Genomic DNA, 11805 nt, shown 5'->3' on the forward strand with positions numbered 1-11805 from the left:
TCAAAACTCCATGTTTTCCACGTCTATAATGCCTTAAAACACAATGGTTTGTGCAACCTATAGATGTGTACAACTCCTTTTTGTTTTAGTGTTCTAATTGCACACTAATCACAATGTGTTTGTGCATGCTAGAATGTTTTCGAAATACCTCAACGAATCTCACGCATAAAATAATTGAAAGTTTTAGGTATTGAAAAATATTGGTTTAGAAAGGCGATCTTTCAAATGTATCATCCAAGTTTATGAGGTGAGAAATTCTAAGGAAATCTAAAGTGTTAAACATGACCCATGTAATTATCATTGTGAGAATCTTGCTTTTGAGGGCATTTCCCACTTCAACATTTCTAAGGTGTTGAATCGAACTCGTTTCATTGCATATGTGTGGAACACAAGACATGTCATTGGTAGGGTTTTTTCAGTGAGGCTCATTGTACCCCTATTTTCCATGAAACCTTTCAAACGTAATAAGATTCTTCCAGATAATCATATTTTAATATTCTTGCTGCAAAAAGTTGGATATTCGTGTTGGATCTCCTAAAAAAGAAACTTCGATATTGTTTGGGTGGTTATGCTAGGAATATTGGTTGCACCATAAAATAAAAGAAATGAATTTCTAGAGGCCATATGGTCAAACACATTTGAAGAACTTCAATCTCTTTTAGTTTCATAAAGGGTAGAAACTCCCATTTGGAATAAAAAAATTGCCGAAAAAATCATGTTAGCCATTGTTCATGGCAACATAGTAGTTACTCGAGTTATAGTGTATCAACAATTACTTGATACTTGCTTACGAAAATGTTTGTATGATGGAAAACTAATGTGGTACATGTATTCATCACGTTGCCATTTAGGAGTAGTAATTTGTTAGGTGGTTTCGTGGATACATATGTAAATTATGAATCATGATTAAAGACTAAAAGTAATGCTTCATTTTTTTAATGAATTTCCAGCCTATTCTTTAAAACTGATTCACAATAGAATAGAAAATGTATTTTTTTCAATCGTATATTCTTGCTTGGATAAGTGAATGTAACATGCTTGTGCAACAGAACATAGATATACTTCAATGTGTACCATGTGATAGTTCTTGAATTACCTCAAAGTTCAATTTGTTGACATCGCTATGACCATCTTGTAAACGAATTCTCTGCATACCAAATCACATGGATTGTTTTTCACTACTTTGTCGTATTTGTGTATTGAAGGAATGAAGTCATGATAACATCAATTGTCCTAGAGTCAACTTAGTTCAAAGCAACATTGAACACAAATGTTTATGGCTTTGTGCGCAATAAAGTATTGTAGGTAGTTTTGTGATTGGACAATTAGCTCATCAAGATAGTAGAATCCCTATGTTGAAAGTATACATTCTAGTGCTAGAGTCATGAACCAAACTGCAATCTCAAAGGGCTTTTTTGTTTTTGCTATAGAGGTATAAAGAGCAAACTGAATGTTGTCATGACTCATGGAAATATATCGTCTATCTCGAATAATAGACATAGACATGGACTTGGTATGCATCCTAGTTCCCTTTTGACATATAAAATAACATCTTAGTTTGGGCCATACCATAAAACATTGTGTGAGAATTGACTTTTTTTCATAGATTCTAGTTTGCCTCTGTAGAACCTATGAGTAAAATATGATAATATTGTGAACTATGGTTCAATATATTTCAGAATTGTCTCAAATATGGAAAAAGTCATTCATTTATTTGCAATTGTGAGAAAGTGATGTTGATAATATATTTTGTAATCTCTATCTCGCTTATGGTGTTTACTTGGATTGTTCATATTGTTGTGTTCTTGCAATCAAGGAAAACATTTGGCAACATACGATGTGTGGACATGTAGATGAAACCCCTCCTAGTTTGTCCCTATATGATGCTATTTCAATATTGTTTGTAGTTAGTAGTTATGGTTCCTTGCACACCAATATCAAATGTTTTTCCAACAAGATTTGGTATTGAAATGTCACCGACCTCTTTTGCCTCTTACAATAAGACCTTGACCCCTTTGTAATAACTTGTGCATGGATCCAATGTTGAGCTCCATGGACAATATGGACCATCCTCTATGAGGTAAATTTTTAGCAAACAAGTTTTTATTCGTATTGGCTATTTAGTCTTTTCCTCTCATTGTGCTCTTATGTTTTGAATTTATCTCACAACATTGCCAAGCACATAATTTGGCATGGTGTAGATGTTATATATAGATTTTTTCCCCTTACTTTGGGGTTTCTTTACATTGTTAAAAAAATGGATGTTTGATTGTGTGTGTGAAAGCACCATCCTAAGTTCTACATATACTTTTCCTAGATAAATGTCTCCTAGTGAAAGTAAAATCGTATATATTGAGAATGACTAGCGATCCATGATACAAATTTGTACATTTTACTAACTAAAGTATATTCAATGGCTATCCTTGATCACAAAGGTGTATATTGAGAAGTTGTCAAAAGAATTAAGAGTTAAGAATGTTATACAAGTTTTGTGATGTATATCCATGTCTTTTGACGATGATTTCAATGTAATTTTGTTTTGGGGAAAATCACTAGGGGCACTTACGAGAATGGTATTATATGAGGCAAAATATATGTAAACTTCTAAAAAGAAGCGTATAAAATGGTCCTATGAATGGAATGAACCAAAATGGTCATTCTATGTTTTGTAAACCACCAAGTGAATATATTAATAGGCGATGCATTTCTCCCTTTCTAGATACTTCGGTTTTGAATGCATATTATTGAGTAAGTGCGTGAATGAGTAGCTATATGTGACAAGAAAATATATATAAAGAGACTAAGAGTTATGGTTGCCCTATGGATGCATGCATAGTCAAAGTAAGTCACTCATTCAAGTGGTCCTATTGGACTTATGATTATATGATTATATGCATCGGGTTCATGTTGAACCTATTAAGCAAAAACAAAGTTCCAACACGAAAAGTAGACCGAAAAAGCGAGGAAATGGTTCCGTAAATATTTTGTAAAGCTACAACATGAGAATTCGGCGTAAATCATGTGCCTTTAAATAGAGTTGTGGCTATTAGTGTAGGTGGTCATTAGCAAGCAAGGCACAAAGAGTGAATATCTTTACTAACTTCCTATTAGCTTAATATGCTTAAGATACAATACCTGTGATTATTGAATGCCATAGATCGTTCTATCATTAGCTAAACTCTTGTGGATTATTAAGCTTTAGGTACCAAACACGGTATTCAGTGTGTACTATTGAGCACCAAAGTTATATCGAATGCCATATCAGTTGGATCATTGGGCTCTTATGAAAATTCTACTTTATCGCATGAATGATTAAGCTATCAAGTTGAAATACCCATATCCAATATCGAACCATTAAGCTCCTCCTACAACTAATATTCATTATTCGTAAACTAGGGCCTAAGAGGATTGGGCAGATCAAAGGCTTCACAATTATGCAGGATACCTAGGAAATTAGGCTCTACACATACACATACACACATACACACATACACATACACACATACACACATACACATACACACATACACACATACACATACACACATACACACATACACACATACACATACACATACACATACACATACACATACACATACACATACACATACACATACACATACACATACACATACACATATTACATATTACATATATACAAGTTTTACAAGTAAATCAATATTATCAGGGCTTGGAACTGATTGATATCTTTGATTAGGAGTTATGTTGGTGCATGATTCAATCAAGACCATTGTAGATGGTGTGTGGAGGAGGAAGTGGGAGATATACTATGGAATTGGCATAGTTTCCCTTTTGGGAAACCTGATTGCTTTGTTCATGAGAGCCTTAGATGTGAATATCTTGAGTTTGAATCATGTTTGTGCAATCACAAGATGTGTTGTGTCAAAGCTAGAGGAGGTTGTGGTGGTTTTCCATAGCTTCATTGTACCCAATGTGGTGGTTTTCCATGGCTTCATTTTGAGCCATGTAGTGGTTTTGTGCGAGCTAATGACAAAGAGGGGTGTGCTTTTCCTCATCTTCAATCTCATCTTGGTGGTTTTGATGATCAAATCAGGCCTTCTCAACAAGACTCTGTCCCATATCATCACCTCCTCTTCCCAATCTCAAGAGTTTCCCAATTGGGAAACATCGCTCATGGGTGGTGCCAATCCTATTGGCCACCCCAACCCATCCTCAACTCACCCTTTACTTTGTAGCTCCACCACCCATCCTTCGGAAGATCAGAATCGCCCATCTCAGATTTGGCTTCATCCAACCCATCGTTCTCAAGATCTCCACCGCCCATCTCTAGCTTTGCCCGATTTAGCCCATCCCTATACCTTTCCCGTTAAGGAAACCTCCAAATGTCCGGGCAATAATCCTACAAGCCCATCCCACGGCGATGGCCCATCGCGAATTACCTCCGGTACAATAGAAGTATGCCACGTGGCAGGTCATGAAGTGGCCCTAATCCACCGTGGGTCTTCCCAGCAAGCTGACGTGGCCAATCTTCGTCCACTCGTTCGTTGCCAAGTGGATGCCATTGTGGCCACTCGTGAAAGCTCGCAACATGGACCACTCATAAGTGGTTGCCAAGTGGACACCTTTGTTGCCACTCATGAAATCCCACAACATGGACAATCCCATGGATGCCAAGTGGCCAACGTTGTCCCTATTTATGAGATCACGCAACAAGAACCAGTGGTTGCTTGCCAAGTGGACAACACCCTCGGTACTAGCCCGAAACATGAACTAAGTCTTGCATGCCAAGTGGAGCCGAAGGACGCCCCAACTCATGAGTTGATACAAGATAGACCAAGCATTGCTTGCCAAGTGGCAGAAAACAACTTGGTACCTCCTTCCCTAACATTGCATACACCAATAACTAGGTGCCAAGTGGACAACAAGGATATGAGCCATGAGTTAACACAACATCGACAAATCATTCCAAGCCAAACACCCAACGTCGTTGGCAGAACTCATGGGTCTAGACCGCGTGGACAAATTGGAGGGAGTTATGGAGAAAAGAGAAAGTCTTCCAAATTAAGCTTATTCACCATAGAGCCCCTAGAGGAAACTGAGGACAAAGACAAAGTCATGGAAGCATCGATGGATAGTGCTTGTGTTCGTCGTGATGGAAATGAGATGGCACACCTAGAATTACAAGAGACATGTGGAGATAATGAGTTGGAGTTTAAGGAAAGGATCGATAACTTTATCTCGAAGTTCAAGAGGAGTCTCACTATACAAAGGCAAGAGTCTCTCACTCGTCTCCTTGCACTCGTGGGAGCATGCCCCCCTCCCCGTCCTAAATTGTCCTTTGTACACAAAACCTCCCGTGAATAGCGTCAATGCATATCTTATTTAAGTATTCCACTTGCTCTAGTTCCAACACCACCATGACATTGTAGGTCTATCACAAAATAATCATCATTAGTTATAGAGAAAATTGTTTGTATCACATATGATCCCATTTTCCTTAAACCTTCGCAAACATTCTAGAGAGTAATGAAAACTAATGGATACATGCTCGTTGGTTGTTTGGAAAACCATAATGTAATAAAACGGGAAAAGTAAACATACTAAATTAGGCCATAGAGCTATTTTTTGCCTAATAGGGACTATTGCTTAGGTAGACATTGAAAGCAAAATAGGATTGATCTGCCATGTAATATATTTAAGTTGCCCAAGTGGCACAATTGTAGCTACATACTAGTGTAATATAAATCCATTACTTTCCTAGTGTAATCTAATTATGTTGTAATCTATGTTGAATTGTGTTAATCTCAAGTATTTGACTCCCACTCCTGGTCTTATCACACATTGTCTAGTCTATGCAAGATGTGTGCATGAGGTCATAGGCAAATGTTGAGCACCAAATTTGTTTTGAGGAAATGTTGTTCCGAGTGTCATGACATGCCCTTGTATAGTATATGTGTCTTAACTCATCATAATTAATAGTGGCTATCAGTTTATATGTGTGGAGTAAGGAGAAAGCAATAACCATTAAGATAAGATGAACAAAACATCAAACCTACCATCCTAATGCCCAATATATCGAGCCCTTTTGCAAACCATAACCTCTACAATTGCATCACCATGTTTCTAAAATTATGTTAGATTTTCATTGAGATGTCTTGGTCATTCTCTGAACTATGATATATAAAGATAGTAGCTTTACATTATGTTTGAACACGCCATCTCTTGTTAGTATTAGTCACCTTTCAAATTTGTGGTGTGAAAATAACAATTGTGTCAATTTCATACGCCTTGCTTTAGGGGCAAACTACTTTTGTGCATGAAATTGTACTAGACATTTTATAATAAACACAACCCCGGCCCTCAATGGTCAATTTTTGAACCCATAACCCTAATGGTGGGTTCTTTATTTATAAATTGTTACAATGACCCTTTACAAAATCATATTGTTGTCGTTGATCAATCTCTCTTTATAAAACATTTCCCAGAACCCTAATGGTGGGCTCTTTACATTTATACATTGTTACAATGATCCTCTACAAAATCATATTGTTCTCATTGATCAATCCCTCTTTTCAAAAACCTGGTTTCTCTTTCCCTCACACAACTGACACTCTCGTTGTTTTTATTTTGCTATGTCAATGTTGAAATTGCAAAACCCATGGCATCACTATTTCGATTCATTAAGTGGATGATGAAATAGAGTGAACATATGTTGATGAGTTGAATTCTCGTCAATTGTATACAAGTCTTCATAGGGTATGTAGGGAATTCCAAAGACAACAAGCATCACTATCAAATATTCTAGTGAGTATCATATGCTAGCAAAATGCTATGAAAAATGTTGAGAATATAAAGGACAACGGGCAATTTGAGCCTCCAACTTGCCATGGATCGAAGCTCAACGAGTATATTTTCATTCCACATTGCTACAACATGTGGTGAGTTAATGATACAAATTCTACTTTTCCACTTGCCCCTCATCTCCTGGATTCACTTTTAACTCCTTTTGACCACACATTTTTAGGGGTTTCACGGAATTCAATCTTTATTGTCTTCAAATTGGCCACTTGCCACTAGATTAAAGTTTGTGAAGAGTCATATTCATGCCATTTTATATGGTGGTTAAATTCTTTGTTGACAAAATTGTTCGATGACTAAATATCTTGTTGTGGGACAATAGGTGTAGATGCCAAAATTAATGGGAAGTGTAGTTATCTTAAATATGATAGAAAGCCTTGATTAGATTAAATGCTTTATTTGAAGCAACAATACCTTAATTAGCATAATCAGTACTTTTTTTCTTTTTTTTCTTTTTTTTCTTTTTTTTTTCCAAAAAAAACACTCCTTCCATTAGTTATAAAATTTTACAAATGAGACGATTATGTACAAATCCCTAAAGGGACGCGATAGTTCCATCTAATGTGGAAGCCCACTGACTCAAGAAAGGGAGAGGACGACCATTGTTGGATGAAGGCTATGCGTTGTCTTTCAACTCCCTCGGAGCCACCTTTAAGGCCATCATATTGGCTCTTCAGAGTGGCTACAATTTCACTCCATATCTCTTGCAGTAACCTTGTTGGATGGGTGGTTTGGTTGGAGAAGACTCGCCTACATCATTGTTTCCATAGAATCCAATGGGTTATTGGGCTAACCAATTCCAACACCTCTTGAGATTTGTCATTAAGAGGAATATAGTGGACATTGCCGCTGGAGGAGAAAAGAACCTCTTGTGCTTTTCTCACCAAAGTCATCCCCTCATCCTGATGCTCGTATCGGCCAATTGCAGCATGCCATGATAGCCAACATATATTTCCCCACTTGATTGAACCTTGCACCTGGCATAATTGCAACAAGCGGCCAACCCCCCGCCATATTCTATGGGACGTTGGGCAGTCCCACAAAGCGTGTCGTATGGATTCTACTGCATGTGGGCACTCTACACAATTAGGAGAGCTAAGGTTCCCACGTTGCCATGCTCCCACCGGTAGGGACTTATGTATTAACAGCCATTGGAAAGTGGTAATTCGCCTCGCGTGTTGTTGCTTCCAGATTTTCTGCCAAAACTTGGTGATTATTGCGGAGGGAACTTGAAATGTGTACCAGACCTTCGCAACAGCCGGTTCTCGGGCGGCTTGAGCAACTAGAATGTGGCGACCCAATCTAGTTGTGAATTGGAAGAAAGGGATGGGTTTGCTTCCTTGCCCCACATAGGGATCACGCCATGTCCATTGCAAAGGGTCCCAATTGACCTTACGTAGCCATGTGTTTTCATGAGTACATATATGCCAATCGGGTTGTACTTTGATCGGATCAGGATCTACAATCCATTTATGACCAGTGTACGCGAGTACTCGAATGGTGTTATTCTGTGTGGGTGTCTCAGTATCTCGCAATTCATGGCCTTCGAGCCTGTCTGGTGATCCCCAACCTCTCGGGATCAGAGAACCCTCCTCCTCGTGTCCTATCCATTTCTCCATTGTCGTCCTTTGAGTAGCAGATTCCCTAATCAGTAGCGCGTTAATGATTTCCGATCTCATAGTCCATCCGCCCCTGATTCCATGGAGTATGTTCGCTTGATCTTGTAGTGGCATTGACATAAACCGTCGCCAACATTCTATACTTTTGCCTGGACCTTCTGCAATGTATCCCCATGACAACCCCTTCCGTGATCCCAGTAGTTGATTATATTCATCCTTGAGACATGGGTTCCATAGGATACGTTGACTGAGCCAGGTAGGTTCGGATCTCGGTTGATCACACTGGAGCCCTCGACGAATGTCACACCATGCCTTCCACATGGATGCACTGAATCTGTCCTCCAAATGGCGGGAGAAACTAGGTTTGAGATCCATGTTTAGAATCCATCCCGTTTGGGGGGCCCAATTGACCCTTTTTCGTGGCCTAAAGTAAGTGAAACGTAACCTCAGTAGCATTTTCAAACAATCATTTCCTGGTTGGAGTCCTCGCACCACGAATTTGGCAAGTAAGGCTTTCGATTGTGAAAGGGGATCAATAAGACCCAATCCCCCTCTCGACTTAGGCGTTGTGAGTATAGGCCACGCCACCTTGGTGCGAGCTACATGGTCTTCCTTACCAGACCAAATGTAGTTGCAGACCAGTCGTTGAATTTGTGTATACTTTCCTTGGAGATTGTCCAACATGATAGACTGTACCATGTTGTTGCGAGGAGTACCTGATTTGCCACTATGATGCGACCTGCTAGAGACAATTTTTTAGAGCTCCAATGTATCAACTTTTCTTGAATGGAAAGGATAACGGGTGCAATCATAATCTCCGGTGGTATGTTGAAGCCAATTTGGAAGCCCAAATATTTGGTGCTCGCTCCTTGATTGATCCACTTGAAAGCGGGGTGTGGGTGCCACGCCGGAAGTGTTTCCTGAGAAAGCCATATTGCACAGGATTTGTGCCAATTGATCATGGTGTTGGATCGCTTGCAAAATAAAACTAGCCCACTTTCTAGCTTTTGGAGGTTTTCCAGGTCCCCTTGCAGGTAGACTGCTGTGTCATCTGCAAATTCTATATCCAGGATGCTTTGGTAAGAATGAGGTATGGGAAGACCACGTAGGTTGAGATGCCGCGAGTTGAGAAAGCAAGAGAGTGCTTCGGCGTATAATAGAAATAAGGATGGAGCTAGTGGGCATCCCTACCGTTGTCGTAGTGTAGGTTGCACACTATGTGGAAATTATATTGGAACCACCGACTCACGCAAACGATCCGGAGCCGAAAGGCACGACACCGTACCGAGTGGAATATTCGGAAAAAGGGGCCCCTTTCACATGCCAGCGAAACGCAACTGCTGCCATTCCTATAAAATCCTGCAATGCCTTTGATCCATGTCTCTTGAAAGCCGAGTTTCCTCATCACACTTTCTAGAAAGTTCCAGCATACCCTATCATAGGCTTTCTCAAAATCTAGTAGCACCACCGCTACCTTCTTGTTGGTCTGCTTGGCAAGGGCTACTGCTTCCCAAAATGAGAAGAGGTTGTCTAGGATGCTCCGATTTCTAACGAAACCTGTCTGTGATGGATGAATGAGTTGAGAGGGAAGTGGAGTTAAACGGCGTGCCACGATTTTTGCGAACAACTTATAGACAGTATTGAGAAGAGTAATGGGCCGCCACTTGTGAATGTCGTTGGCATTCCCACCACTTTTAGGAATGAGATGTATCATCCCCTGTCCAAATTCCTCCAGCATGCTTCCAGAGGTGATGATCTCCTCATATGCCTGGAGGAGGTCTTCTTTAATAGTGCCCCAAAGGCATGTGAAAAAGTGCAGGGTGAGATCGTCAATTCCAGGGCAGCTCTCGGCATCTAAATCAGTGAGGGCCTCCCATATCTCAATGATTGATAGGGGACACACAAGCCAAGTATTCATTTCCGGTGTGACTTTCTTGGGTATGCTTTGGAGGATAATATCATCGCTTATGTCTTCCCCTGTAGCTATCATGTCTTCGGTAAGTAGGCGGCTATAATACCTTGTAGCAATATTCCTCATTTCGTCGCCATCCTCAGTGGTTGTTCCATCCTCCCGGTTGAGGTTGTGCATCACAGTTCTAGCGTGCCTCGGGCCTTTGGAGCGGAAGAATTCCTTTGTGGTTTTGTCCCCTACTCGAATCCATCGCGCCATGCTGCCATGAAACTCCATGTCATATATTGCCTTTTCTGCCATGCTAAGTTCCTGTTTGGCCGTGGCGACTTGTCCTGCGATCCAACTACAGGATGGGTATCTCTGTTGGAGTCTTTGTAAGGCTATTAGTCCCCGTTTTGTCCTCTGTCGCTTCTCCTGAGCATCCTTGCGTCTAGTCTTGACAATCTCATGTAGGAGAGTAGAGGCTCTTGTTAATTTAGCTAAAAGTTTGTCCGATGCTGATGAGCCATTGACGGGTAATGACGATTGGTTGGATAGTTGGTCCTTCACGTCTATAAGTGTGTAAATAGTGTGTGGGATGCGAGTCTGGAATGGGCCCCATTTTCGATGCAATTGAAAATGACCAGCTATCGGGTAATGGTCAGAGAAAGTCGTGCCTGGAGTTATGTGACACCACCCTCCCTTCGCTTCTAAAGCCTCCCCCACATAAATGCAGTCAATGCGAGATAGGGTGGGTCCACTATTCCGCCCGTCTGATCGGGAGAATAGGAGAGAGTCCCTTTTCCATTGGAAGTTGGCAGAATGCCAGATGTCTCGCAGGTTAAGGTGGACACATAGCTTCTCCCATTGTTTGCGTTCCCTTCCTTGTAGAACTATGGGATTGTTGTTGGAGCTATCATGAATGGATTCGATCATATTAAAATCCCCTCCAATGCACCACTCTTCCGCACCCACTACTTGTAGGCGGATGCGGTCCCAGAATGTTGCTCTTTCTGTTCTGTTATTTGGAGCATAAACATTCATGAAGTTCCATCGTTGCCCTTGGATGGTTAGCGTGCAAAAATGTGCCCTACCAGGTATAAGTGATTCTTGGTGTATTAAGCCTTGGGCTAGACGTTCCCGAATGAAAGTGCAAATACCACCATGATTTCCATCCTCCCCAATTGCTGGCTCCCAAATCGTTCGCCATGATCCCGGTAGAAGGTCTCCAACTTCCTTTAACTGTGTGCTATCGAGGTGGTGTTCCTGCAACATGATGATGTCAGCACCACTCCCTAGTAAATGTTCTTCAAGATCCCTTCTCAGTTTCCATCTATTTTGCTGGTCTAGTCTACTTCTGAGTCCTTGCACGTTCCATGTTATAATCTTCATACTCATGGAATGGGGTGGGAGGTTGCTAGTTGTGCCTGGTGCTTTGTACAATAGGTCATG

The 11805-nt window shown here is 40.5% G+C and overlaps 1 protein-coding gene across 1 annotated transcript; it reads left to right on the forward strand.

The window, feature by feature from the left end:
- The first annotated feature begins 3242 nt into the window (after window positions 1-3242).
- LOC147852076 (uncharacterized) lies at window positions 3243-5709 on the forward strand. Its single transcript, XM_087334372.1, has one exon. The coding sequence runs from the start codon at window positions 3727-3729 to the stop codon at window positions 5347-5349; it is 1623 nt and encodes a 540-aa protein (XP_087190498.1). The 5' UTR covers window positions 3243-3726; the 3' UTR covers window positions 5350-5709.
- Window positions 5710-11805: the final 6096 nt, after the last annotated feature.

This window comes from Azolla caroliniana, unplaced genomic scaffold, assembly GCF_043228905.1.
Source record: "Azolla caroliniana isolate FFs.n. ecotype wild unplaced genomic scaffold, voAzoCaro1.0.p SCAF_18, whole genome shotgun sequence".
Lineage (NCBI taxonomy): Eukaryota > Viridiplantae > Streptophyta > Polypodiopsida > Salviniales > Salviniaceae > Azolla > Azolla caroliniana.